General features: G+C 50.7%; 1 protein-coding gene and 1 long non-coding RNA gene across 6 annotated transcripts in view; both read left to right on the top strand.

Annotated features, from left to right (window-relative positions):
* The first annotated feature begins 170 nt into the window (after window positions 1-170).
* On the top strand, window positions 171-15,434 carry LOC106506850 (uncharacterized). 3 transcript variants are annotated; one of them, XR_014834179.1, is made up of 3 exons: window positions 171-403; window positions 7,679-8,749; window positions 13,708-14,817. It is a non-coding gene; the product is annotated as an uncharacterized LOC106506850 (long non-coding RNA). The 3 variants fall into 3 exon arrangements; XR_014834178.1 differs by having other exon boundaries at window positions 8,154-8,749; window positions 13,708-13,972; XR_001302456.3 differs by lacking the exon at window positions 7,679-8,749 and having other exon boundaries at window positions 13,708-15,434.
* A 963-nt stretch (window positions 15,435-16,397) lies between these two features.
* VOPP1 (VOPP1 WW domain binding protein) overlaps window positions 16,398-27,697 on the top strand; it is an 85,902-nt gene continuing 74,602 nt past the window's right edge. For all 3 annotated transcript variants that reach the window (XM_021079345.2, XM_085005737.1, XM_085005736.1), the window contains exon 1: window positions 16,398-16,623. In XM_021079345.2, the coding sequence (XP_020935004.1) occupies window positions 16,570-16,623 (54 nt within the window). In that variant the 5' untranslated portion in view covers window positions 16,398-16,569. The remainder of the gene's footprint in view (window positions 16,624-27,697) is intronic.

Raw genomic sequence — 27,697 nt, 5'->3', positions numbered from 1 at the left:
TTTATAACAGTCTGTCCCCTGCCCCCACCCAGGCCAACTGCCAATTAGCATTCCAGGTCTGATGGGCAGCGGCAGGTGGCCAGTAGCAGAGCCGAGTGTCAGGCAGTCCAAGAGCTGGACTTAAAATAGCCTCACCCACCACCAGTCGCCACAGGTCCGGAGCCCGGGCTGGGTGGGGCTTCCGAGCAGGGCTGGGCATGGAGGGCAGACCTCAAGCCCGAGAGGCGGAGGCCCGAAGGAACAGAGGGGCTCTCCAGGGCAGGACTCCCCCAGAGGCTGGCGTTCCAGCCCCGTCAGCCCATCCCTGCTCCCAGGGGCCCTGACGCTGTCGGGCAAGGGGCAGAAAAACCCCAGCCACTTCCTCCTGGTCCCTCAGCACAGCCGGCGCCAAGCCTGCTTTTGGGTAAGGACAGTAGCCTGGTGTCAGAGGGAGCCGGGGATGGGAACGTGCGTGTGTGTTTGCCCACGCACGTGCGCGTGCACGGTGAGTGCGTGTAGAACCGTGGGTACGTGTATGTGTTGCATGCGTGTGCATGTGTGAGCTGCCAGGAGGATCCCCAGAGGCTCTGCTCTGCCCGCCCAGGAATGGGGTCTGAATACCGCTGGGACTTCCCTCGGGTTCCTCTGTCCCGCTGGCTCACAGGAGGAGCCCTGTGGGAGCCTGGGGCTGACAGCCGGGCTGGAATCGGCCGAGCCATCCCCTGCACTAGTCCCCTCAAGGGACAGAGGAGGAGGAAATGTTGCTGAGGGCAGAGCCAGGGCGAGAGCCGTGGCCCTGAGGGAGGTCCGGCCCTGTGGGAGGTGGCAGCAGTGGGGGGCAAGGGCTGAGCTGGGCAGCACCGCGGGCCTGGCTGCCTGGACCAGAGAGAGGAGCAGAGGGCTTTCTCCTCCCGTGTCCCTTTGCTGAATTCTCATCTACGCCTGCCACACTCCACCTAGCCCGGCTCATTCCGTCCAGCTAGAACTACCTTTAAAAAGAAAAACAAGGAGTTCCCTGGTGGCTCAACCTGCTGTGGTGCAGGTTCGATCCCTGGCACAGGAACTTCCACGTGCCATGGGCACCGCCAAAAAGAAAGATGAAATTCAGGATTCATGTCCCCAAGGGGCCCCAGGATCAGAGGTGCTGGTTGTTAGGTCTGTGCCCAGCTTACCAGGAGCACCCGGAGGTAGGCTGAGGTTGGGACTAGGCGACGGTGTAGACGGGTGCAGGCCCAGGAACTCTGCCTTCAGGTGTTGGGGACAAGGGCCACTGGGGCCTGGGCTGTGAAGAAACCAAGCAGGGTCGAGATGCCAAGTTGCAGCTGCACCCTCCCGGGGGGCCCCATCCACAGCCCCCCACTTCCTCCCACCCCGATGTCACATTTCTGAAAATAGAAGAGTGGGTAGGAGGCCACTTCTCACCGAGGTGAGAGAAGTCCTGACGCTCCTTCCAGCACCGCTGCCCGCCCAGTGCAGAGGCTTCCAGCTCCGGGTCCGGAGACGGAGGCTCTGCACCCCAGCCTGGAGGTGGAGGCCGCCCTCTGAGCAGTGCCACGGGCAGGTCGTGCCGCTCCGGCGCTGTCCTGATTCAAACCACAGCTCTACGTATTGTCTGCTTTTTGTCCTCTTGACCACGGCCAGGCCCTAGAAAAGACAAAAAAAAAAAAAAAAATTCAACTGACTCAAAGCAAACTTTCACTCTCTTTACATCCCTGCTCAGAAATACAACCTGTTCCAAACTGTCAGCAGACTCCCCTGTACTTGCTGCAGATTTTTCCCGAATCGCAGGCCCTCTGCTACCCCTGCTCCTCGTCTTTTGGAGCTTCCCTCATTTTCCTTTTTTTTTTTTTTTTTGTCTTTTTTTGCTATTTCTTTGGGCCGCAGCCTCGGCATATGGAGGTTCCCAGGCTAGGGGTTGAATCGGAGCTGTAGCCACCGGCCTACGCCAGAGCCACAGCAACGCAGGATCCAAGCCGTGTCTGCAACCTACACCACAGCTCACGGCAACGCCGGATCCTTAACCCACTGAGCAAGGGCAGGGACCGAACCCGCAACCTCATGGTTCCCAGTCGGATTCGTTAACCACTGCGCCACGATGGGAACTCCCCTCGTTTTCCTTTTTGATTTACGTCGACAGAAAATAGGAACAACCAGCTCTTCTAGTGCATCCTGACTACTAGGAAGGAGTTAAATAACGGGTGGGGAGAGATGGAGGTGAGAGGGCACTGGTTTTGCTGGAAGGCAGGGGATGGGGGGCTAGAGACAGCCCCTTGGATGTGACATTTAGAAACAGCAGAATGCAAAGGACTCAGCTAGGATGGGAGACAGCGTCCCAGGCAGAGGAGCCGCCAAAGGACCAGTCCCCACAGGACAATGAACAGGTGCGTGGTACAGCGTCATGGAGGGGCTGGGCCTTGTGCCCTGAGGAATGGGAGTCGCTGGAGAGTTTGAAGCCACTTGCAGCTGGAGAGGCAGGCGTGGAAGCCAAGAGCCCTGGTAGCGGTGGTGGCTTTGGGTTGCGTGAGGACGAGTCTGTCCGGGGGATGTTAAGAAAGCAGAAGACCTCAGAGGAGCACTGGGACTGAGAAGACCCAGCCTCTGAGCCTTGGCTCCAAGCTTATTCCTATTCATTCAAAAAGCATTTTCTGGAGTTCCCAACATGGCTCAGCAGTAATGAACCTGGCTAGTATCCATGAGGACACAGGTTTGATCCCTGGCCTTGCTCCGTGGGTTAAGGATCTGGCATTGCCCTGAGCTGTGGTGTAGGCTGGCAGATGCAGCTCCAATTTGATCCTTAGCCTGGAAATGTCCATATGCCATGGGTGCAGTCCTAAAAAAAAAAAAAAACACAAAAAAATTCCCAGGATTAAAGGGACATGAACTCTGCTGACTGTTTCAGGATTTTAGCAGGGGTCGGCCCCACAAGCCTTTGGGAATATCCCAACCGAGCATTTCCCACATGATCTGAAGGTACCCCAACACCAGCACTCAACTCCAACCTGCACCCACTCTGGGTCTAGATTCTTGTGAGTGCTCCCAGGTGCAACGGCTAGAGCAGGTCCAGTAATCACAGGGCTCCCAGAGAATGGACCAGGGTCTGTGGGCAAAGGGCGAGCCATAAGCTGGAGCTATGGCACCACCTTCTTGGAAACAAGAGATTCCCAGCAGCCAGCTTGAGGAGCTGTAGGAATAAGACATTAAAGCTTAATACTTCTGCCACAAGGGGGAGCAAGAAGAGCGGAGAAGGACACCCAGGCAAAAATCTAGGAAAGCCCAGATAAAGCTACATCAACAAATAATACTCCATAAGAAGGCAATCAGTAAAGATGTAAGGAGATGCCTCCTACTTCAAATGGGACAGCAGCAAAGCGAGACTGCAAGGTATGTGAAAAATCAAGGAAATACATCATCACCAAAAAACACCAAAAACTCTACCATCAAGCTCAAAACCAGAGACTATTGCAGTCTGGCCAATGGAGAATTCAAAATGGCTCTTTTCAAGATACGCAAGGTGCTGTCCGAAAACTCAGGAAGATGGCTCAGTGATATTAGGAAGCGCTTTACCAAGTAGATAGAAACCATTAAAAAAATCAAGATAGTCTCTAGTTAAAGAATTCACTGAGTGAAATAAAGGATGCACAGAGCATCTGTAGCAGAGTAGAGCAGGTGGAGAGAAGCGCATGGACTCGGATGATAGGAATTTTGAAATAACACAAGGGAAAAAAGGAGAAAATTAAAAAGGGAGTTCCCTGGTGGCTTGGTGGGTTAAGGACCCAATGTCACCCTGAGGATACGGATTCAATCCCTGGCCTTGCTCAGTGGGTTAAGGACCCGGTGTTGCCATAAGCTGCAGCACAAGTCTCAGATGCGATGTGGATCCCGTGTTGCTGTGGCTGTGGTGTAGACCGGCAGCTGCAGCTCCAATTCAACCCCTAGCCTGGGAACTTCCATAATACCTCAGATGTGGCCCTAAAAAGGAAAAAAACAAAAATTTAAAAAAGGAAGCAATCCCATTTACCATTGCATCAAAGAGAATAAAATACCTAGGAATACACCTACCTAAAGAGGCAAAAAACCTGTACTCTCGAAACTCTAAAATGCTGATGAAGAAAACTGACAATGGAGAAAAGGCAAGGCTGCCTTTCAGTAAGTGATGCTGGAGAAAATGGACAGAACACGCAACAAGGCAGGGACTGAGGAGAAAAGCTTCAGGGGAAATCAACCCGCCAGCAGCACCTCGTCTTGCACTGACTTCTAGTCGCTAGAACTTCGAGGAAATACATTTCTGTTGTTTGAGCCTCCTAGTCTACGGCAGCCCTGGGATCCTGAAACACACTTCTACCGAGAAGTGGGGAGCTGCTGCACCAAACACCTAACGATGTGGAAGTGGCTTTGGAGGTGGGTAATTCAAAGAGGCTGGAAGCCTTTTAAGGTACATGTCAGAAAAACTCTAACACTCTTGAAGGCTGTCCTGGCAGAAATGACATTAAAGGGAGTTCTGGGATTTCCTTGGTGGCCTAGCAGTTAAGGAGCCAGCTTTTTTTTTTTTTTCTTCCGTCTTTTTAAGGCTGCACCACAGCCTATGAAAGTTCCCAGGCTAGGGGTCCAATCAGAGCCACAGCTGCCAGCCTACACCACAGCCACAGCAACGCCTAGCTGTGTCTGCGACCTACACCACAGCTCACGGCAATGCTGGATCCTTAACCCACTGAGCGAGGCCAGGGATCAAACCCGCAACCTCCTGGTTCCTAATCGGATTTGTTTCCCCTGCGCCACGAAGGGAACTCCGGGATCCAGCATTGTAAACTGCAGTGGCTGGGGTCACTGCTGTGGTACAGGTTTGATCCATGGCCCAGGAGCTTCTGCATGCTGCTGGCGCAGCCAAAAAGAAAAGAGAAAGAAAAAGGTCTCAGGAGTTCCCGTCGTGGCGCAGTGGTTAACGAATCCGACTAGGAACCATGAGGTTGCAGGTTCGACCCCTGCCCTTGCTCAGTGGGTTAACGATCCGGCGTTGCCGTGAGCTGTGGTGTAGGTTGCAGACACGGCTCGGATCCCGCATTGCTGTGGCTCTGGCGTAGGCCAGTGGCTGCGGCTCTGATTCGACCCCTAGCCTGGGCACCTCCATATGCTGCCGGAGCGGCCCAAGAAATAGCAAAAAAAAAAAAAAAAAAAAGACCAAAAACACAAAAATTTTTTTTTAAAAAAAGGTCTCAGATAGAAAGGAGAAAATGTAATTGGATGGGGGGGGGCTCTCGTTGGAAAGTGGTGAAGACACACACGGCTGACCTGTGTTCTCATGTCGGTGGAGGGTAGAAATCTGAGGGCCAGACTTGAAAACACAGCTGAAGAGATTTCTGAACAAAGTATTGATGGTGCAGACTGATTTCTCCTTACTGCTTAGAGTAAGATGAGAGAGGAGAGAGAGGAATTGAAAAATGACTTGTTAAGCAAAAAGAATCTGTAACCTGAACATGTAAAATTCTCAGACCGTCCATGGTGCCAAAATTGAAAAATCGTGCTCTGGGAGTTCCCGTTGTGACTCAGCAGAAAGGAACCCCACTGGTGTCCATGAGGATGCAGGCTCCATCCCTGGCTTTGCTCAGTGGATTGAGGATCCGGTTTGGCTGCAGGCTGCGGTATAGGTCACAGACCCGGCTCAGATCCCACATTGCTATGGCTATGGTGTAGACCAGTAGCTGTAGCTCTGGTTCAACCCCTGGCCTGGGAGCTTCCATATGCCATGGGGATGGCCCTAAAAAAAAGAGACTGAGAGAGAAAGAAAGAGAGAGAAAGAGAGAGAGAGGGAAAGAAAGAAAGGAAGGAGGGAAGGAAGGAAGGAAGGAAAGAAGGAAGGAAGGAAGGAAGGAAAGAAGGAAGGAAGGAAGGAAGGAAGGAAGGAAGGAAGGAAGGGAAAAAGAAAGAAAGAAAGAAAAAGAAAGAAAGAAAGAAAGAAAGAAAGAAAGAAAGAAAGAAAGAAAGAAAGAAAGAAAGAAAGAAAAGAAAGAAAGAAAAAAGCGTGCTCTGGCGAGAACTCTAGTGGTCGGCCAGTCACTCCAAAAACAGACTGTGGTTGTGACTCATGGTCCAGGCAGCCGTCTCAGCAGAAGCCAGGGACAGAAATGGGGTTGCCTGGCAGGACCACTGGACAGAAATGGGGTTGCCTGGCAGGACCACTGCCATCTTGAACAAAGAGGGCAGAAACGGGATACGATGAAGACAGGCTGTTGGGAATTCTTCAGGATTGGACACAGAACTATGTGGCTGTGACCAGGCTTCAAGAAAAGGGGGAAATGCTTATATCTGGAATCTAATATACGGCACAAATGAGCCTTGCCACAGAAAAGAAACTGATGGACTTGGAGAACAGACTTGTGGTTGCCAAGGGGGAGGGAGTGGGATGGACTGGGAGTCTGGGGTTAATAGACACAAACTACTGGAATGGATAAGCAATGAGATCCTGCTGTTTAGCACTGGGAACTATATCTAGTCACTTATGATGGAGCGTGACGGAGGATAATGTGAGAAAAAGCATGTGTATATATATGTGTGTTGCTGCACAGTAGGAAAACAATTTTTTTTTTCTTTTTAGGGCTGCCCTGGGGCATATGGAAGTTCCCAGGCTAGGGGTCTAATCGGAGCTGTAGCTGCCAGCCTACACCGCAGCCACAGCAAGGTGGGATCTGAGCCGCATCCTCGACCTACACCACAGCTCAAGGCAAAGCCAGATCCTTCGCCCACTGATCAAGGCCAGGGATCGAACCTGAGTCCTCATGGATGCCAATCGGATTCTTTACCACTGAGCCACCATGGGAACTCCTGTACAGAATTGACAGAACACTGTAAATCAGCTCTAATGGAAATAATAAAAATCATTTAAAAAAGAAAAAAAAGAACAGGGGGGAACGAGCTGGGTCGTGGTCTGCACACACGGGCTGGAAGAGGAATTTCCAGACTCGTATCGGGGTGAAAAGAGAGAAGAGTTTCTTGAGAATAGAAATGCTGCTGGCGCAGCAGGATGACTTGCTGACCATCATCAGGGAGAGGGGACGCCTGGGCACGTGGTCGTGTCTGTTTTTATAGCCCAGGGAGGGGGGAGGTCTCGCCATACACCTGCTATCTGCGGATTGGTCGGGGAAAGAGGGCTCTTAGGATACACTGGCTGGTTGGTTGGGGCTTGTAATGCCCTATAGGAGTGGGGTGAGGCGTGGGGTGAGGCGTGGGCCACATGCCTCTCCTAGTAGGGGCAGGAAGGAGGAGGCCAGGATGCTCGAGGTGGGGGAGGCGGCCTTGCAATGAGCCGGATGGGGCAAGGACAAGGGTCTGGCGATTCTTGTCTTGGCCAGAGGCTTTGAGGTCATCCTCCTTGAAGACGCCTTGAAACCCAACAATCTGTCTCCTCCTCAGTTCCAGAGGCCAGGGCCTCTTCTTAGAGGTAGGCTGCCACCACCTAGGCCTGGGCACCCCACCCCCCACCCCCACAAACAGTGGGCCCAGAAGGCAGAGCTGCCACCCCAGGGAGTCCAGAGGACAGAACATCGAGCCAAGGGCATTCTCAAGTCTCAAAAGCTGGTAGGATTTGCTTAGGACCACCCATCACTGGCTCCTTTTTTCCTACTTCCTCCCTTTGGAAAGGCAATGTCTACACCATGCCTGTCCCACTGTTGTGTTTCGGAAGCAGAGAACTTGTCTGCTTTCACAGGTCACGGCTGAGGAGGAGCTTCGCCTCAGGATGACTCATACCTCACGGCTCCTGCACGTGATTTAGGTGATATTTGGAACCGAGAGTTCATGCTGAGATGCTAAGACTTCTTTTTTTTTTTTTTTTTTGCCCATGAGGACACAGGGTAGATCCCTGGCCTCACTCAGTGGGTGAAGGATCTGGCGTTGCCATGAGCTGTGGTGTAAGTCGCAGATGCAGCTTGGATCCTGTGTTGCTGCGGCTGCAGTGCAGGCCAGCAGCTCCTATTCAAGGCATATGGAGGTTCCCAGCTCCCTAGCCTAGGAACTTCCATATGCCTTGGGTGCAGCCCTAAAAAAAAAAAAAAAAAAAAACACAGGCCAAAAAAAAAAAAAAAAGGATGAACTGGGGCAAACAAACGAAGACAGATGAAAGGGCTGCTGAGCTTCAGACTCCTCTCCCTCAGTCTCTGTCTTGGGATCCGTGTCTCTCTCAGCTCCTCGAGGTCAGACTGAGCTTCCAGTGTGTCTTCCTCCTTCCCGCTACGCCACCTACACCGTCTCTTCAACCTCCGTTTCCTGAACAAACTCTCTCATCAAACTTCCACTTTGCTCTGAAACTCTCTTCTCCCCTGCATCTGTGAGAGCCTGTCCCTTTTGTATTCAGCCTTCTGTGGATCCAGAGGCTCACACCCCACCTTCTTTCACTCTCTGGACTAACGCTGAATTCTGAGCCACAGTCCAATGTCCCAGAGTGAACAAAGATTTGCTGAGAAATGGAATATAGTCATTCGAACTTACCAGCCTGTTTTCTCTGACTCATCAGCCGGTTCACAGGCTTGTCGGGGAGGGCCAGGCTCAGCCCTGGATGCAGACTGCTCAGGAGGAAAACGCTGCGATCCTCTAGGACCACACCTGCAAGACCAAGCCTATTGGTTAGAAAAGGCCAACTCCACGATCGGCTTCAGGCAATCGAGAGAGGCTGCACTGAGCCATTCCTAGAGCCTTTCCACAGCCTGTTGATTGGAACAAAATCCAGTCTTGTGCACAAAAATCTGGTGAAGCTGTTCGTGAAGAGTATACTCGATTTCAGGTTGGTTTTTTAAAAAAATGTCTGGTTGTATTTCAGAAGTTGATTCCATCCAAGGAGTTTTTTCTTTTTCCTTCCTTCCCTCTTTTCTCTCTCTCTCTTTCTTCCTTCTTTTATGAGTTCTATCTAATTTTATTTTATTTTTAATTTTTTTATTTTAATGATTTTTTTCCCCCATTATAGCTGCTTTACAGTGTTTGGTCAATTTTCTACTGTACAGCAAGGTGACCCGGTCAAACATACATATGTACATTCTTTTTTCTCACATTGTTATGCTCCATCATATGTGACTAGATATGGTTCCCAGCATCTTTCTTTCCCTTCCTTCCTTCCTGTCTTTCTTTCTTGGCTGCCCGATGGCAAATGGAGCTCCCAGGCCAGGGATCAGATCTGACCTGCAGTTGCGACCTATGCCGAAGCTGCAGCAACACCAGATCCTTTAAGCCACTGTGCCCGGCTGGGGATCTAACGTGCGTCCTGGCACTGCAGCGACAGCACTGATCCTGTTGCACCACAGCGGGAACTCCCATCCAAGTAGCTTTTAATCGTATGTTTATTAAAGGGCCAAATCAGAATCTTTCTCTTCCAGTAAAAAGGACCAGGATGGAATGGGAAACCCTGTCCACTTGGATTTATTTATTTATTTAATTTATTTTTTGTCTTTTTAGGGCCACACCCATGGCATACGGACGTTCCCAGGCTAGGGGTCAAATTGGAGCTGCAGTCGCTGGCCTACACCACAGCCACAGCAATGCCAGTTCCAAGCCGCATCTGCGACCTACACCACAGCTCCCAGCAATGCCAGATCCTTAACCCACTGAGCGAGACTAGGGATCGAACCTGCGTCCTCATGGATACTAGTCAGATTCGTTTCTGCTCAGCCATGACAGGAACTCCCATTGCAGATTTAGTTAATCTGGCCAACTAGCTCTCTCACACTCTAGACTGAGTATCCTCAAAGGAAGACTGCTAAAATTCCTCATCTTAAACTCCCGCAAATGAAGGCCCCTCAACAAAACCAAAACCCCCCTTGTTTCTGCTTTTAGTGCAAAGAGCCAGGACATTGGAAAAGAAATTGTTACAGGAGTTCCTGTTGTGGCTCAGCGGTTAAGGAGCCTGTCTAGCATCCATGAGGACTCAGGTTTGGATCCATGGCCCTGCTCAGTGGATTAAGGATTTGGCATTGCTCTGAGCTGTGGTGTAGGTCGTAGACGTGGCTCAGATCTAGCATTGCTGTGGCTGTGGTGTAGGCTGGCGGCTACAGCTCTGATTGAACCCCTAGCCTGGGAACCTCCATATGCCACAAGTGCAGCCCTAAAAAAGACAAAAAAGAAAGAAATTGGTACAAATTCAAGCTCTTTGGGCACCTTCAGCCCTCTAAGCAGCCCTCCAACCAGCCCTCCAACCAGCCCCTCTAATCAGTCCCTCTAATCAGTCCCTCTAAGCAGCCCTTCAACCAGCCCTCCAACCAGCCCTCCAACCAGCCCTCTAACCAGCCCTCTAACCAGCCCTCCAACCAGCCCTCCAACCAGCCCTTCCAATGTCCTCCTAATTCTCAACCGTGGGGCTCTGAGGACCTACAGGGGCTCTTCCCAATCCCCCCCCTTAAGTGATGTGGAGAAACATCTGGCGATGGGGGGCGAGTCCCTTCCAATCCTAACCGACACCAGAGCCACACTCTCAGTGCTCCCTCCACTGCTATAAAGCAGCCCCTGCCCCAAAGGCCTGACACAGCTCAGATAGTGGGATGGCTAATGAATCTCAAGAGGTTCCTGTCACCGAACCTACTCCCTTCTGCTCAGGCCCTTTGAGAAATGCACACCCTCTGGTGGAGGCCGGCAGCTGCAGCTCCGATTCCACCCCGAGCCTGGGAACCCCCATACGCTGCGGGTGCGGCCCTAAAAAAAAAAGCAAAATAAGTAAATAAATAAATATAAAAAATAAGACTCAACTGGCAAGGTTTTAGAGGCCTTCCCAATGGCTTGGTCTCAAGCATGGCTGTTGGTCCTTCTAGATCTTAGATCCACCTCTTCAGGAACTCATTAAAGTCTCACTCTTTGAGAGAGTCCTAGGACGCCTGATGCACTTGGCTCTTGCCTCTTTATTTACAGCTGATAAAAGATGAGATAGTCCAACATTGCAAAGGCCTAATTGCTTCCATTAAAAACAACACCACTATGTTTTTTTTTTTTTCTTTCTGTCTTTTTGTCTTTTCTTGGGCCGCTTCCTGCAGCATATGGAGGTTCCCAGGCGAGGGGTCGAATCAGAGCTATAGTCGCTGGCCTACACCATAGCCATAGCAACATGGGATCCGAGCCATGTCTGCAACCTACAACCCAGCTCACAGCAATGCCAGATCCTTAACCCACTGAGCAAGGCCACGGATCGAACCCGCAACCTCATGGTTCCCAGTTGGATTCTTTAACCACTGAGCCATGACAGGAACTTCAACAACACCACGCTTTGATATAGCAACCCTTTCACAGTGCCCTCTCGGGAGACAAAGACCTAAAGCATCACACCTTGCAGCCTGGAGCTTTTGTCTGTTGGAAAAGATGCCGCCAGAAGGACTGTCTTCAGCCTCACGGGAAAGGCCCCTATCAAGTACTGCCAACCAACTGTCGTGCCACCAAACTCCAAGGAAAAGACCTGTGAATTCACATGACGCACCTAAAGAAGGCGTGTCACACCTAAACCATGACCAGAACTGCGCATCACCTGGTGGCCTGAAAATAAAGATTTACTAGAACTGAAGCTGATGAGACATCCGATGAGACAGCTTCCCCAAGATATCTAGACTGAGCCTGTTGGCAGTTGTTCACCAAAACTGTGACAATGACTTAACACTTCAGATGAGCTCCCTGTTTCTTGAATGTGACCTTGATAGGTTTCCGATCCCTGCACTTCCCCTCTGATGTGGAACACTAAGCCCAGGAAAGAATCTTCCTGATAGTGAAAGATAAAAAGCCACTGAAACTGTTCCTGAGGTGGCGCAACAGGATCGGCGGCATCTTGGGAGTGCTAGGACACAGGTTTGATCCCCGTCCGGGCACAGTGGGCTAAGGATCTGATGTTGGTGTAGCCATGGCATAGGCTGCAACTGCAGCTCAGATCTGATCCCTGGCCCGGGAATGCCATAGGCCACAGGACAGCCAAAAAAAAAAAAAAAAAAAAAGCCACTGAAACTAACAAAGCTCATGATTAGCAAGGCTTTCACAGAAAGGTCTTGATCAAAAGGGGTAAATGTATAAAATTAATCAACAGAAACCTCAGTTAGATAGAGTCAGGAGACCAGAAGGGGTGCTCTCAGACCCTAAAAGGAAGAAGGAAGATTGCTTTCTTGGCAAGGACTTGGGCAGAAAAACACCATGGGCTCTCTGTTTATTTTAGTTGTCCCAGTGTTACTCAACGTGTGTGCCTGACCGCAGTGTGGCCAAACAAACCCAAATAGCGGAGTTTGGAGCCGAGAAAGGTTTACTACAGGGCCATGCAAGGATAAGGGACAGCTCCTGTTAAAAAAAACCTGAAATCCCTGACGATTTTCCAGGAGATGTTTTTGCAGGCAAAATTTGAGGTGAGGACTTCAGGGTGTGTGACTTTCTTCTGATTGGCTGCCGGTGAGGGAACAGGGTCGTCTTCCAGGAACCTTGTGCTCAGCCTTAAGTTACTGGCATCCTCTACCTGGGTAGGGCTTTAGTTCTTGCTGAAGAGCTCAAAGATAGTGTTATGTACATTCCTTGAGGAGGAACCCGACCCTGCTTTAATTGCTGCACTATTGTTTCTTTTTTCTTTCTTTTCTTTTTCTTTTTTTTTTTTTTTTTTTTGCTTTTTAGGGCCACAGCTGTGGCATATGGAAGTTCCCAGGCTAGGGGTTGAATCCAAGCTACAGCTGCTGGCCTACGTCACAGGCACAGCAATGTAGGATCGGAGCTGAGTCTGCGATCTGTACCACCGCTCATAGCAATGCCGGATCTTTAACCCACTGATCGAGGCCAGGGATCGAACCCAAATCCTCATGGATACCAGTCAGGTTTGTAACCCACTGAGCCACAACGGGAACTCCCAGGCTGAAGCCTTTTTCCTATAAAAGGAAATGGGACCATATCCAGCAATCCCACTCCTGGGCGTATATGTGGACAACACTTTCACTGAAAAAGATACATGCACCCCTATGCTCATTGCAGCGCTATGCACAATAGCCAAGACATGGAAACAAACTCAATGTCCAAAGGTAGATGAATGAATTAGGAAGATGTGGTACATATACATAATGGAATACTACTCAGCCATAAAAATGAACAAAATAATGCATTCGCAGCAACATGGATGGAACTAGAGACTCTCATACTAAGTGAAGGAAGTCAGAAAGAGAAAGACAAATACCATATAATATCACTTCTATCTGGAATCTAATATATGGCACAAATGACCCTATCTACAGAAAAGAAACAAACTCATGGACCTGGAGAACAGACTTGTGGTTGCCAAGGGGGAGGGGAAGGGAGTGGGATGGACTGAGAGCTTGGGGTTAGTGGATGCAAACCATTGCATTTGGAGTGGATACGCAATGAGATCCTGCTGCATAGCACAGGGAACTATAATCACTTGTGATGGAACATGATGGAGGATAATGTGAAAAAAGAATGTGTATAAATACATAACTGGGTCGCTTTGCTGTACAGCAGAAATTGACAGAACACTGTAAGTCAACTATAATACACATTTTTTTAAAAAAAGGAAAAGAAACGGGGGACCCAGAAGGGGTTTGTACCCAGGAAAGCCCTGTAGGGTCCCGCTTGGTTTCACGGATTTATTTTTCCCCTTTATAAGAGTGCACTGCTTTGCCTGCTGGGCCTGGCCCATGGCTTGCTGTGGTAGTATGCCTCAAATTGCAGTTCTTGGCTGATCCTGAATAAACCCATCTTTGCTAGAGAAATAACTGGGAGTCTTATTTGTTTCAGGTCAACAACCCAGGAGTAAGGGAACCAGCAGAATGACAAAGTTGCTTCAAAGGAGAATGCAGACCAACTGACTGTATATACACCCTGTGAAAAAGGAGAAAAGGAAACGCTTGGGATAAGACTGATAAATCAGACAGAGAACTGGTTAAGGTGCGGGGCCTGGCAGAGGTCATCTGCATTTTTACAGGATAAGATCATTTACATCACCATTGGAAAAAAAAACCCCTGCATCTTATTAATAACAAAGATCATGCTTAGTTTTCTACAAGTTAACTTCTGCCCTTAAAAGAGTAATAGGAGTTCCCACTGTGGCGCAGTGGGTTCGTGATCTGGGTGTTGTCTCTGTGGTGGCAAGGGTTCCATCCCTGGCCTGGTACAGTGGGTGGGGATCCAGCACTGCCACAGCTGTTTCACGGGCTGCACCTGAGGCTCGGATTTGATCCCTGGCCCGGGAACTCCCATGTACTGCGGGGGGGGAGGGGGGGAGAGAAAGAAAAACAACAAACAAACTAAAAAACAAAAAACAAACAAACAAAACCCAATCTCAACAAACTGCCCAAAAAAGAGTAACAAAATGCCCTTATTTGGGGAGTTCCCGTTATGACTCAGTGGGTTATGAACCTGACTAGTATCCATGAGGATGTGGGTTCCATCCCTGGCCTTTCTCAGTGGGTTAAGGATCTGGCGTTGCCGTGAGCTGTCGTGTAGGTCACGGATGTGACTTGGATCTGGCGTTGCCGTGGCTCTGGTGTAGGCTGGCAGCTGCAGCTCTGATTTGACCCCTAGCCTGGGAACGTCCATATGCTGCACTTGAGACCATAAAAAGAAAAAAAAAGCCCTTATTTTAAATAGCAAGTCAGGAGTTCCCGTCGTGGCGTAGTGGTTAACAAATCCGACTAGGAACCATGAGGTTGTGCGTTCGATCCCTGGCCTCGCTCAGTGGTTTAAGGATCGCAGACATGCCTCGGATCTCGAGTTGCTGTGGCTGTGGTGTAGGCCGGTGGCTACAGCTCCCATTAGACCCTTAGCCTGGGAACCTCCATATGCTGCAGGAGCGGCCCTAGAAAAGGCAAAAAGACAAAAAAAAAAAAAAAAAAAAAAAATTAAATAGCAACTCAAAGTTACTAGAATCCAAAGACCCTTGGTGGTCTCGTCTGAAGGTGCGTAACTATGACAACGCAGGCCAAGGACATCTTTTTTGCTTTACTTGCAAGTTCTGGTTCCAACGGGTGGGGTCTGGTGGTACAGGTTTTATAGCCATCAGATGAGTTCATGTGTTGAAGTCTGAAAAGTGTTTGTGAGACATGAGGAATGGGGGCAGGGCACAACCCTCAAAGAAGGACACATCCATTGAGAAAAACTGGATACGATAAAAAAAACTTGCGTTAGAACTGATAAAGCCCAAAATGGCAGAAGCGTCAACTTCCGCCTCATTATATGCTCAGTGTAATTCATTAGCTTCTAAATGACATACTCACAGGCGCTGTGGCAGTTCTGAGGCTGACCATAAAAGGCCAAAAAGTGGGCAGTGGCCCAGCTCCTGGAAATCCCCTCCCCTTCCCCAAAACAGGTGGAGCTGGAATAATCCTCTCACTGGTTAGTCTTTGAAATTACTCAGCCGGTAAACACTAACCAGCCCGTATTTCAGGCCACTTTCACCTTTTGAGACAGATGGCATTCTGCCCACAGAATGAGTGTCTCTCAATAAATCTACATCTTACCTAGCACGTTGCCTCTCACTGAATTCCTTCTGCACTGAGAAATAAAAAACCCGAGCTTCAAAGTCTGAGATGGGTTGTGGGGTTTCGGGGGAAGATGGTGGCTTCATTTGGGACTTGCCTTGGGTGACATCTACTTCCCTGACCCCCTCCCTTCACCTCCAGTTCAAGGGTAGGGTCATGTCCTTTATGCTCCGTTATTATCCTCTACCCCTGGTCTCAGCACTGGGCACTTGGCACCTACTGGTGTAGGTGATTCCCTCTCTCTTTAGACACCAGGCGGCGTTTTCTCACCCCCGCTACGTACTGGCCCTCCAGCTCAGGATCTGGTGCAACAAGTTCAATAAATTCTTGGTGAATAACTGCACAAATGAAGTGGGATCTGAGCCATGTTGTGAAAAAAATATGGGGAGTGCGAGGTAGCGGGGGTGGATGGGCAGCTCAGCAGAGGTGAAGGGCATGGCGAACTCACCAGTGGAGGGGTGGGCTTCAACTGCCCAGCCAATCGTGGGGCAGTGGGGCACTGCCAGAGCTGGAGGATGCAGGCATGAAAGCACCACACCGGAGTGAGAGGGGAGGCGCCGGGGCCGGTCTGCCTTCTCATCCTTTGGCCGTCCTTGCTGTCACACGTGGGGAGGGCGCACGGCCCCAAGCTGCGCGGGGACTGGAGGGACCCTGAAGACCCTGGAGGCACCCCGCCCAAGACAGAGCAAAGGGTCCCCGTACAGCCGCCTCCCTCCAGAACACGCCTCACCGCGCGCAGACTTGGCTTCCTTTAAAAACCTTACTGGCCTGTGCAGGAGTGACCGGACCGTCTCCTCCGAGGGCAGAGCCGTCTGGCGGCTACTCTCCCGCTAGCCGCCGCCGGGAGACTCTCTGCGGGCTCCGGCGCGTGCACTCCGACCGGGCCGACGCCGGCACCCCGTGGATGTAGCCGGGGGCGCGCGAGCCGGGCGCGCGCCAGCTGGGGGCGCGCGTGCCGGGGGCGGAGCGGGGCGAGGGCTTGCGCGGAGCTTCCCGGCTCCGCGTGTGCCCGCGCGCCCCTGCGCCCCGGGGGCCTGATCCCGCCCGTCCGCCCGCCTGCTGGCCGCCGCTCCAGAGCCTCGCCGCGGACCGGCGCCTGCGACCCGGAGGACGCGCAGCCATGGGCCGCCTGCCCGGGAGGGTGGCGGCGCTGCTGCTTGGGCTGCTCGTAGAGGTAGGGCCGGGCCGGGCCGGGCGGGGCTGAGCGGGAGCGGCACCGAGGCGCCCGGGAGACCGTCTGCCCGAGCCCCGAGGGCTGAGGGCCGAGGGGCAGCGCCTCACCCACCCGCCCGGATCCCGGTGCGGAAGGCGTCGATCGGAGCCCTGGTGGCGGGGTCGCCCCCGTCCTCCCCTCTCTTCTCACGCCCCTCCATCCCCCCGACCGCGTTACGGATTCTTGCGCGTCGGGAGGACACGGGAGCCCCCTTTGCGGGCCGTGCGCCCCTTCCCCTGCCCGAGGGCCCCGGCTCGGGGTGGGGTGAGGGTCCCAGGAGTGGCGCAGGCGCAGAGTTGGGGCGCCCAGCGGTTTGGGGCTGGGGCGGGGGCGCCTCCGGGTCGAGGTGCGAGCGAGCGGAGACGTGGTTGTCGGCAGCGTCACGGGGCCGCGAGGGAGATGGCGGGGCTGAGCGGGAGGAAAGGTCCCCGCTGGTGAAAACGATGCGCGAAGTGCTCAGACGCGAGGGAAGGACCCCGGAGAGCTGGGGTGGTGGGTGTGGCCTTTTGGAGCCGAGACAGAGGACTTGTTGAAGCCACCACGGAGGAAGCGCTGCCGGCCGCAGCCTCGTGGGGACCTCGGCCGCCCCTGGCTGGAAAGTTGCATCCTGGTTGGGGACCACCCCCTTCTCGCTAAAGCGGGTTCTTTAAAATGTGAGCTGGTGGGGTTCTGGGGTGTGGCCTGGACTAGGCTTATTCCACTCCTTACTCAGCTTTATTGTTTTGAAGGGACTTTTGTTAAATTAGTGAAGTCAAAGTGAATGAGTGATGAGAGTCTTACGTTTGTGTCTTTTCTATTTTGGGTAGTAAAACTCTTTTCTTTAATAGTTGGGTGTTGTCCTGGAAATGACTCCTTGGTTTCCCTCCTTTATTATTTATTTATTATCTTTTTAGGGTCGCACCTGCGGCATATGGAAATTTCCAGGCTAGGGGGCCAAGCGGAGCTGCACCTGAGGGCTGTGCCACGGCCACAGTAACTTGGGGTCCCAGCTGTGTCTGCGACCTGCACCACAGCCACAGCAACATGGGATCTGAGCCACATCTGTGACCTACAGCACAGCTCCCTGGCTACTCCGGATCCTTAGCCCACTGATGGGGGCCGGGGATTGAAGCTGCGTTCTCATGGATGCTAGTTGGGCTTGTTACCGCTGAGCCACAATGGAAACTCCAGTTTCCTTCATTTATAAAGAATTAAATTAAGTCATTAAGAACGAAATTCAGAGAGTCAGTCTTAACTCTCCTGGAAGGAGGGCTGATGGAAAGGTTTCTCGAGCCTGGCTTGGCCATAGCAAAGACTTCCTGGTTTTGTTCTTCTATCTCCCTGGCTGAGCGGTTCGTGTTTTTGTGGACTGCCCTCCACTTGCCTTCTTTTAATTTATTCGGGATTCTATGACCTTAGGAATCACATCTCCCAGGTCGTCACTGACGCAGTAACAGAGAAGTGAAACTGAGACCACTATTCACAAAGAAACAGATGCGTCTGTACCTAGGCATACAGTCTCCCCAACTTTTAAATCCGCCCTTGCTGAAATCATCTAGCGTTTCATTGGTTGTAACCTCCCTAAGGTCTTTTTTTATTAGTTTATTTTTAATTTTTTACATTTTATGGCTGCATCCGTGGCACGTGGAAGTGCCCCAGGCCAGGGATTGAATCCAAGCTGCAGCAGTGAACCTTCGAGGCACCTGCGGCAACACGTGATTCTTTAACCCACTGCGCCAGGCCAGGGATTGAAACCATGCCCCTGCAGCGACCCCAGCTGCTGCAGTTGAATTCTTAACCCACTGTGCCACCGTGGGAACTCCTCCCCAAGGTCCTTAGTGTGTGTGGTGCTGTGCCCCGTATGTAGCCAAGACTGCCTCAGGGACCCAGTTCTTTCCAAAGTAGATGCTGTGTTGCATAGGAATGTCGACTGAGACACAACACACAACCTAAAAGTTAAGGATTATGTTTCATTCCTCAGAGATACTCAGGACATAAGCCCTGGAGACAGGCTCCCAGGTCGCTCTGAGCGACTGTTCCAAAGAGGTCAGGGAGGAGTCAGGATATATGGGAGTTTTTGCAAAAAACAACCAAAAAAAAAAAACCCAGAAAACACACACACACAAACCATCCCCCACCAAACCAAAGACCAAAACCTCACAAAACCAGGTAGTTGGAAAGTCAAAAGATTATGGTTAATTAAAGAAAACCAGACATCTCAAGTGAATGAATTTAGTGCTTTTATGGGAAGATGGAAGTGTTTGGGCTCATTGAAGTCACTCCTTGACGTGCACCTTGACTGCTTAGGGCAACCAGCTTTTCTCCATCCTGACTCCCCTCAGGGCGCAGTGGCTGATGGCTACGTGGGTACAACATCCTTTGTTTACTGCTATGGCAGGTGACATTCTTCGTCCACAGGAATTTATCATCTTCATACAGAGTTCAGATCACGCCGGAAAGGTTGAGGCGATCTTAAGCAGAACTGTGACAACATGAATTCAAATGACGAAATTGGTGCTTTCACAAAGTCACATATCTAGATGATGGATAATTTTTGTTTTCATGGGATGATAGCCCTTTTTTTCCGTAATTGTCCCAGGCACCCGTGTTTTTAGAAGTGATTTTTATTTTTCATTGTAGTTGGTTAACCGGGCTGTCAGCGCTCTGCTGTAGAGCAGAGTGACCCAGCCAGACGTACACACACACACGTCCTTCCTCTCACACTACCCTCCACCGTGCTCCACAAGGGACTAGACACAGTTCCCAGGGCTACACAGCAGGACCTGACTGCCCATCCGATCCAAAGGCAACAGTTTGCATCTATAAACCCCGGGTTCCTGGTCCACCCCTTCCACCCCCCCCCCCCCTCCGCCTCCGACAACCACCTCCTCTGGTCTCCAAGTCCACGTGTTTCTTTTCTGTGGAAAGGTTCATTTGTGCCGTACACCAGACCCCAGATGCAAGTGACATCATAGAGTGTCTGTCCTTCTCCCTCTGACCCACCTGACCCAGCACTAGAGTCTCTAGTCCCATCCATGTTGCTGCAAATGGCACTGTCCTGTCCCCCCTTACGGCTGAGGAGTGCTCCATGTGTTTACAGACCATGTCTTTTTAATCTATTCATCGGTCAATGGACAGTTAGGCGGTTTCCATGTCTTGGCTATGGCCAAGCACCCATTTTTGTCTGTGGTGGAGAGGGGTCTCTGAGGAATTACGATTTCTTTCTGATTTATCACGTGGAATTTTATACATGAGATACGTATACGAGATGTTTTCAGCTTAGGTGGATGGCTCTGACTTTCATCTAAAGTCGGTTGTTATCAGTACCCCTCTGATGCTTTTGAAGTCCTGACTCACATACATAAAAGGGCAGCTTCCTTTGCCCAGGAGGTGCAGAAGCACAGGGCTCTCTTCAAGTTGAGCACCCAAGATAATCGAGGGAGATATTTGAAGACGTCTGACAGCCAGCCGCAACCTGGGATACTTGACCTTGTTTCTTTGTTCTACTTGAGTGGGTTCCATTGTAGTCCTCGTGCAGTTGATTATAAACCACCTGGCAGCCTCTATGCTGTCCTGGCCTCTGGCATCCTCTTCCTCACCGGCAGGACTTACCGCCAGTGGGAATGGGGCTTTGCTAGTGAAAAGTCCTTGAGCAAAAAAGTGATCTAAAAGCTGTTAAAAATAAAGTAAAATGAAATGAAATAAAATAAAGTCTGTTTAAGAAGAGCTTTCCTGGAATTCCCTTGGGGCACAAGAGGTTAAGGCTCCAGTGTTGTCACTGCAGAGGCTCAGGTTGCTGCAGTGGCACAGGTTCAGTCCCTTGCCTGGGAATTTCCACATGCCTCAGGGGAGGCCCCCAAAAATAAAGAATAAAAATGGAAGGGCTTTCCTCCCCTGCCTCGCATCCTTTTGTAGAAATTCACTTACCTACTAGACTGTGTATGTGTTTTTACTTAGCAAACACTTTCAGATGCTTACCCTCTGCGGGCATTATTCTAAGCACTTTAAAAATATTAACTCATCAGTCTTCTTAGCCATTGCTTTTATTCCCGTTTTTGTTTTACATGGGAGATGGTTAAGAGCTTGTCCGCAGTCTCAGTGCTGTGACGTGTGAGGGCTTGAGATGCCAGCCCGGGCAGTGGCCCCAGCTCCCCGTGCTGTGCTGCTGCCTCTCCCGCTGCTGGACACAGAGACACGGAGAGAATGGGTGCACAGTGGGCCCCTCGGAGAGGTCTTCATCCCACGAAACAGGTAAACCAGCAGAAGGCCCTCTAGGAACTCAGTCACGTTTCCCCAGGGGAGCCATAATTTAGCCTCCAAACCATGACGCTGCAGAGTGACGCTGGGGGCGGTGAGCAGTCATGCCCGTTTAGTGGGCATCAGCGGGAGCGTCCTGGAAGCCCAGGCCGGGCTGAAAGTAGGAACAGGCTGCTGATGGCACCTCTTCCCCAGGGAGGCTTCTGGGGAGCTCATTACTCAAGTGACCTTTCCTCTCCGTGAACTTGAAGGTGCCTGTGAACTTCAAGGGAAGCCAGGGAGGGGCTCCCAGGCACCTGGGCCACGAGTGTGACCGCAGGGCAGGGGGATCCCACAGCTCTTTTTGGGTCACGAGATCCTAACGTCCTGTGTTTTTCTTCTGTGCTCGGGTCCACGTGAGGCCCTGAGACCAGCACCTGCAGGGAGCGTGACCGTGCTGAGCCATCTCTCCTAGTAACCCTGGCGAGGCAATTCCCGGTGGCACGAGCACCTTAGAAACTGAGAAAGAAAAGCGGTTTCAAGCCTGATTACGCCTTAGGGGAACCTGGGGAGTCATCAGGCCCTGAGCATATGGGCTGCCTGGGGGCTTTGGCAGAGCGCGTGGTTTTCTAGAGATTGTCACCGCAGTCTGTTTCTAGAGGTCAGGTTGGTGACACTTTTGTAATATACGGACTACTTACTATTTGTTCTGGGTTCTGTTCTTACTGAAATGAGCCCAGAAATGTGTAGGATACTATTGAGTATGAAATCCTCCCCCATCCCCGGTGCCAGGGCTGGGGGTTCTGCTGCATCCATTCACCGGAGAAAGAATTTTTTTTTTTTTTTTTAAGCTTTTTAGGGCCGCGCCCGTGGCATATGGAGGTTCCCAGGCTAGGGGTTGAATCGGAGCCGTAGCTGCTGACCTACACCACAGCCACAGCAATGCAGGATCCAAGCCACGTGTGGGACCTACACCACAGCTCACAGCCACGCTGGATCCTTAACCCACTGAGTGAGGCCAGGGATCGAACATGCATCCTCCCAGGTGCTAGTCAGATTTGGTTTCATGGAGCCACCACAGGAACTCCAAGAATTCTTTACCAGATTATTTTATTGATGAGACTGGCATCTGTATCTTTCTGACCTTCCCCTGGAACCAAACGCTGGAATCCTTTGAGCGAGGCTGCCATGTGTTTTCAGAGTTCTGGCCAAAGAGCGCTTCTTGCTCTAGAAGAGGGAGCGGTCCCTCCTTGGAGGGTTGGAAAGGGGACCTTCTGAGTATTTTTGTCAACCCCTTTGTATTTTGGCGTCCAGGAGTCTTGACGTTAGAACCAAGTCCTGCTTCAGAGTGTTTTTTTGTCTCTGGCCGAGTGGTTTTGGGCGTCCTGGCATTGCAGTGAACATGGCAGCCCCTGGGTGCCAGTTTTCTGAAATAGACCATGGCAGCCCTCCCACTCTTGAGAGTTTTTGGAATGTGAGTAACATGCCGTTGGCATGGCAGAGAGCTCTGCAGGGCGTGGGTTATCTCTGGAAGCGCCCAGAAGGCGAGGGGCAGTGAGCAGTGAACCTGGTGGCAAGCACTCCGCTCTCGGTGGGGAAAACTGAGTCCTGATGTGTAAGGAGAGCCCGGCGCCCTGGGCCCAGACCCGGGGCTCTGACCAGTCCTTGCTTTTTCCCTTTGGCTTGTGCACGGCTATCGAGACCACCTGCGGGGCAGTGACCGTAGAAGTCCATGGATTAGGCTGGTGGCCCCTGGGTTATCTCGCCGGGGGATGGCAAGACGTCGTTGCTTAGAACCTGCGTTTATCCTCTGGGCGAGGGCTCTCACGTGTCACCCTGTCCCTGAGGCCTGCCTTGGCCCCGCCCTATGCAACATTCAACCCACCTCCCTCCCAGCTCTTTCTTTGACCAATTACCTTTAAAATAGGATTTTTTTTTTCCTTTTTTTTTTTTGACTGCTGCCCTGGCTTGATGTGGGATCTCAGTTCCCAAACCAGGGATTAAACCCAAGGCCGCAGCAGTGAAAACATCGCATCTGAACCACGGGACCACCAGGGAACTCCCCAAATAGGATGGCATTTACCTTCCACAGTCTACCTGATATAGGAGCAAAAGTGTTGATTTGTTTTGTTAACCCAAGCAGCCTCTGATCCTGGAACCGTACCTGGCCCAAAGTAGGGACTCTGTAAATATTTGAATGAGTAAGAAGATGAATGAGTAATGACCTTGGGGGAGGGTGCTGAGGGGTCTATGGCAGGAGAGGGGAAGGTGATTGATGAGCTGTGGACTCTGAAGGAGGCCCTGTGTGCCAGGACTTAGTGCTTGTCATTAATGAACACCTCTAGTGATGGCAGCTCACTCTCTCTTAAGGGCAAGCATCAGCTTTTTGGGCAATTGCGGTTGTTAAAGTTTTCGGTTACATTGAGTAGAAATGTCTGCATTGTTTCTACCTGGTTCTGCCTGGTTCTGTACCCGCGGGCTTTTCTGAAGAAATAGAATCACAGTGACAGCCCCTCAGTATTTGAGCAGCTGTGCTGGTCCCCACCGTTCTTCCCCAGCTTCCTCACCTTCTGCCGTTTCTCCAAGACCCGGTTTCGAATCATTTCACCGTCCTCACAGCTGCCCTTTGGAAACTGCCAAACTGGACGGACTGTGATCAGGAAAATCATCCCTGTCTGAAAACACCGGTCCCAGAAAGAGGCCACCCCATGAATCCACTTCAAACACGGATCAACATTTCAAAGTTAACACTGGGAAAAACGTTTGAGCTTTATGTCGAAAACAAACCAACCAACCCCAGCTTATACAAATAGATTAATTTGATCTTAAATCCCCATTTTTTAAGACTGGAATCAGTTTTTTAGGCAGGTGGGAAGGGAGAATTAGTTTTTCTGATAAAAGTTTGCGATGCTGTATGACTGGGTCACTTTGCAGCACAGCAGAAATTGGCACAACATGGTAAATCAACTATACTTTAGTTTAAAAAAAAGTCTGCGATGCATAACAGCCTGGCTTTCACTTGACGTCCCAAACTAGCAGCATGATCCTAGTAAGGTTTTTTCCCTTATTTTGCAGAATTACTTGCTCTAGTAATCAAACCCCACCCTATGTCCACCTCCAGCTTCTCTTGTCTTGTCTTTTTTTTTTTTTCTGCTTTTTAGGGCTTCACCCATGGCATATGGAAGTTCCCAGGGTAGAGGTTGAATCAGAGCCATAGCTGCCAGCCACAGCCACACCAGATCCAAGCCATGGCTGCTCACTACACCACAGCTCACAGCAACTTGGGATCCTTAACTCACTGAGCCAGGCCAGGGATCGAACCCGCATCCTCATGGATGCTAGTCGTGCTCATTACTGCTGAGCCACAGTGGGAACCTCCTCTTGTTCATTTTTATTCATATCATTCTCCTTTGGACATCTGTGGAGTCATTATTAGGGGGTCCCTGCCAGATTCTTCTGTCCCTTTCATAGACGTGGAGAGGTACGGCATCTTTGGGGGAATCTGCGGGATCCCTTTGCTCTCCATTTGTGGTGTATTTGTGGTGTTCTCGCCCGTGATCCTGCCGGCAGAGGTTGCTTCTGGAGGAGCTGCTCGTGTGAAGTGGGCAGGGGTGTTGCTGTGCTGTTTTAGAAGGAGTGAGTTCGGTGTCGAGTTGTTTTATTGTGCAGCCTTTGGCTTGCCTCCCATGTCACCCCACTGGGACTTGGTTGAACCCTAAGGACACTCTGTTCTGTGGGCGTGGTCTCTCCCTGGCACTGGCACAACCCTTGTTTGGACTGTTTAACTTATGCAGCAAAGATGAGCCGAGAGATTCCCACTGCGTTTGCACTGATACTTAAATCTGTTTCACACGTGCTGCAGGTAACCACAGAGTCTTTAACAGCATAGAGCTGTTTAGTATAATATTTAAACCCTAAACTGAGGTCTGTGCATTGACTCCAATTCCATTTTGCAGTACGTCCTTCGTCTCATCTTCTTAGGCCTGTCAACATCTGAATACTATTTTTTGTTTTTGTTTCATTTTTGAGTACTATTTTTTATTTTATTGTATTGTACTGTATTTTTTGCTTTCTAGGGACGCAGCTGCAGCATGCGGAGGTTCCCAGGCGAGGGGTCACATCAGAGCTGCTGCTGCCGGCCTACACCACAGCCACAGCAACGCCAGATCCGAGCCGAGTCTGTGACCTACACCACAGCTCAGAGCAACGCCAGATCCCTGACCCAGTGAGTGAGGCCAGGGATCGAACCTGCATCCTCATGGATACTAGTAGGATTCTTTTCCACTCTGCCACAATGGGAATGCCTTGAATACTCTTTTCTTAAATTGTATTTATTTTTAAAATTTTATTAGCGTATAGGTGATTTACAGTGTTGTGTCACTTTTTGCTGTACAGCATGTGGTGGCCCAGTCTCCTCTATCTGTACACATACACACGTTATATATACACACATTCTTTTTGCTAATGTTGTCTTCCATCCCGGTCTGTCTGTCCCAAGAGGCTGAATACAGTTCCCTGGGCTATATAGCAGGAGCTCATTGCGAGTCCATTCTAAATGTGAAGACTGCTTTTTTGTTCTCTTTTTTTAGGGCCGCACCTGCGGCATATGGAGGTTCCCAGGCTAGGGGTCGAATTGGAGTTGTAGCCGCTGGCCTACACCACAGCCACAGCAACGCCAGACCCGAGCCGAGTCTGTGACCTACACCACAGCTCACGGCCACGCTGGATCCTTAACCCACTGAGCGAGGCCAGGGATCAAACCCGCAATCTCGTGGTTCCTGGTCAGATTCGTTTCTGCTGCGCCGTGACGGGAACTCCGTGAATACTACTTTTTAAAATCCAGTATCCTTTATGGTTTTGGTTATTATACACCATTGTTGGTTTTAGCCAGCGGGGTAATGAAAGTATTGAACAGAGCCAAGTCGAAGATGGAGACTGGCGTTCCTCTCGTGGCTCAGCGGTTAATGAACCCGACGAGGATCTATGAGGACGCAGGTTCAATCCCTGGCCTTGCTCAGTGGGTTAAGGATCCAGCGTTGCCATGAGCTGTGGTGTCGGTCGTAGACGCGGCTTGGATCCTGTGTTGCTGTGGCTGTGGCAAAGGCCGGCAGCTGTAGCTCCGATTGGACCCCTAGCCTGGGAACCTCCGTATGCAGTGGGTGCGGCCCTAGAAAGACCAAAAAAAAAGCTCAAAAAACCAGGGATGGGAATCTAGGAGGTTGTGGGAAGCAAGTCCCAGCCTCAGGGCATCACGCTTGCACCTGCAAGTTCTCCCCCTTCCTTAAAAGCTCAACAAGCTCAGCTGATTACTGCCGACCTCAAGATGCCTTCCAAGGAGCTTAGCCTTAGATTCTTTTCAGGAACTCTGGCTTCTTTCTGTTATTCTTTTTTTTTTTTACTTAATTCTTGTCACTTTCCTCCTGACCGCTTTTTTTTAGCTCAGATATTGTCACAATTTGTTTGTACACTCGCGTAAGTAATTTTCAAAAACTGTATCCCCTCTCACGTATTTTTAAGTTGACATGTGATCTTTTTTTATTGTTGACTTAAAATGCACAGCGTGAGAGTTGTGAGTTCTGTTTTATTGGGGGCAAAATGAAGACTTCAGCCCGGGAGGCAGCCTCTCAAGTAACCCTGAGAAAACTGATTTCAAAGAGCCCCCGACAGACTCCTCCATCCTCCCATCCCTAGAAAAGTGCTAACGTCGCCTCTGGAGGTGAGCAGGGAGCAGGGATTGTGGGAGTTGAGCAACAAAGGGCAGGTATTAGGAACAAAAGATTACTGTCGATAAAAGAACCCCAGAGATCTTACGTTAAGAAGGAGTTTAGGGCTGTTCTGAGTATGGGAAGATGCAAAGTCTGGGCTCGTGGAAATCCTTCCGTGGCTATAAGCCTCAGCTCCCGGGGCCAGTATCCGGGGACCAGTATCCTGGGTTTTCTCATCCTGAGGACTCACCCAGGGAGTGGCTGCCGTCTGCCAGCTGCTGGATGGCAGGGATTCTTAGTTTTCTTCCTGAGTGCCCTCAGGGCTCCCCGTGTCCAAGGTGGCTCCAGTCGCTGGTGACCGTGACAGCCTCTGTGTATCGACATGGCAATATTTTATTTCTCATGACTCATGAATAGGAGCCAAGGAGATCAATGATTTGCTCTCTTGTGTATTGTGAAAATTAAACTAGAACAGCCCTCTTTTAACGTATACAGTGGACTCTAATTGCCAGTGGCAATTTGACCCTGATGATTGTGGACAGAGAAAGAGTGTTGTCTGCTCTGTGGGTAAACAAAGGATGTTTCGGCCCTCAAGCCTGCATCTTGAGGGGATTCCGGATGGGGAAAAAACTGGATGCTGGCCCTAGATAGTTAAGATGCACATCAGAGGAGTGATTTCAAAGAGCCCAGACAGACTCTTGCCTCTTCCCAGACACAGAAAAGGGCGAAATTCATTAACTGGAAATGTCTGGTTCTTTAACAGGAACTTTGTTCCTAAAAATGGGATGTTCCACTACCTATTTTTTGGAGGTTTTTAAAAACTTTTTTTTTCTTTTTCGTTTTTATGGCTGCACCTGTGGCATATGGAAGTTCCTGGCCCAGGGGTCAAATCGGAGCTTCAGCTGAGGCCTACACCACAGCCACGGCAACACGGGATCTGAGCCGCATCTGCTACCTACGTCAGGTTGCAGCAGTTTCGGATCCTTAACCCGTTGAGTGAGGCCAAGGATCGAACCTGCCCGAATCCTTATGGACACCATGTCGGGTTCTTAACCTGCTGAGACACAAAAGGGAACACCTTTCTTTTCTTTTTTGGCCACACCCATGGCATGTGA

The sequence above is a fragment of the Sus scrofa genome, chromosome 18, assembly GCF_054392235.1.
Source record: "Sus scrofa isolate SSC_HxYL_T2T_F1_AM1 chromosome 18, Sscrofa_HxYL_maternal_Yorkshire_Landrace_v2.0, whole genome shotgun sequence".
Taxonomy (NCBI): Eukaryota; Metazoa; Chordata; class Mammalia; order Artiodactyla; family Suidae; genus Sus; species Sus scrofa.
Note: the sequence above shows the minus strand (reverse complement) of the source record. Positions and strands in the feature narration are given on the sequence as shown.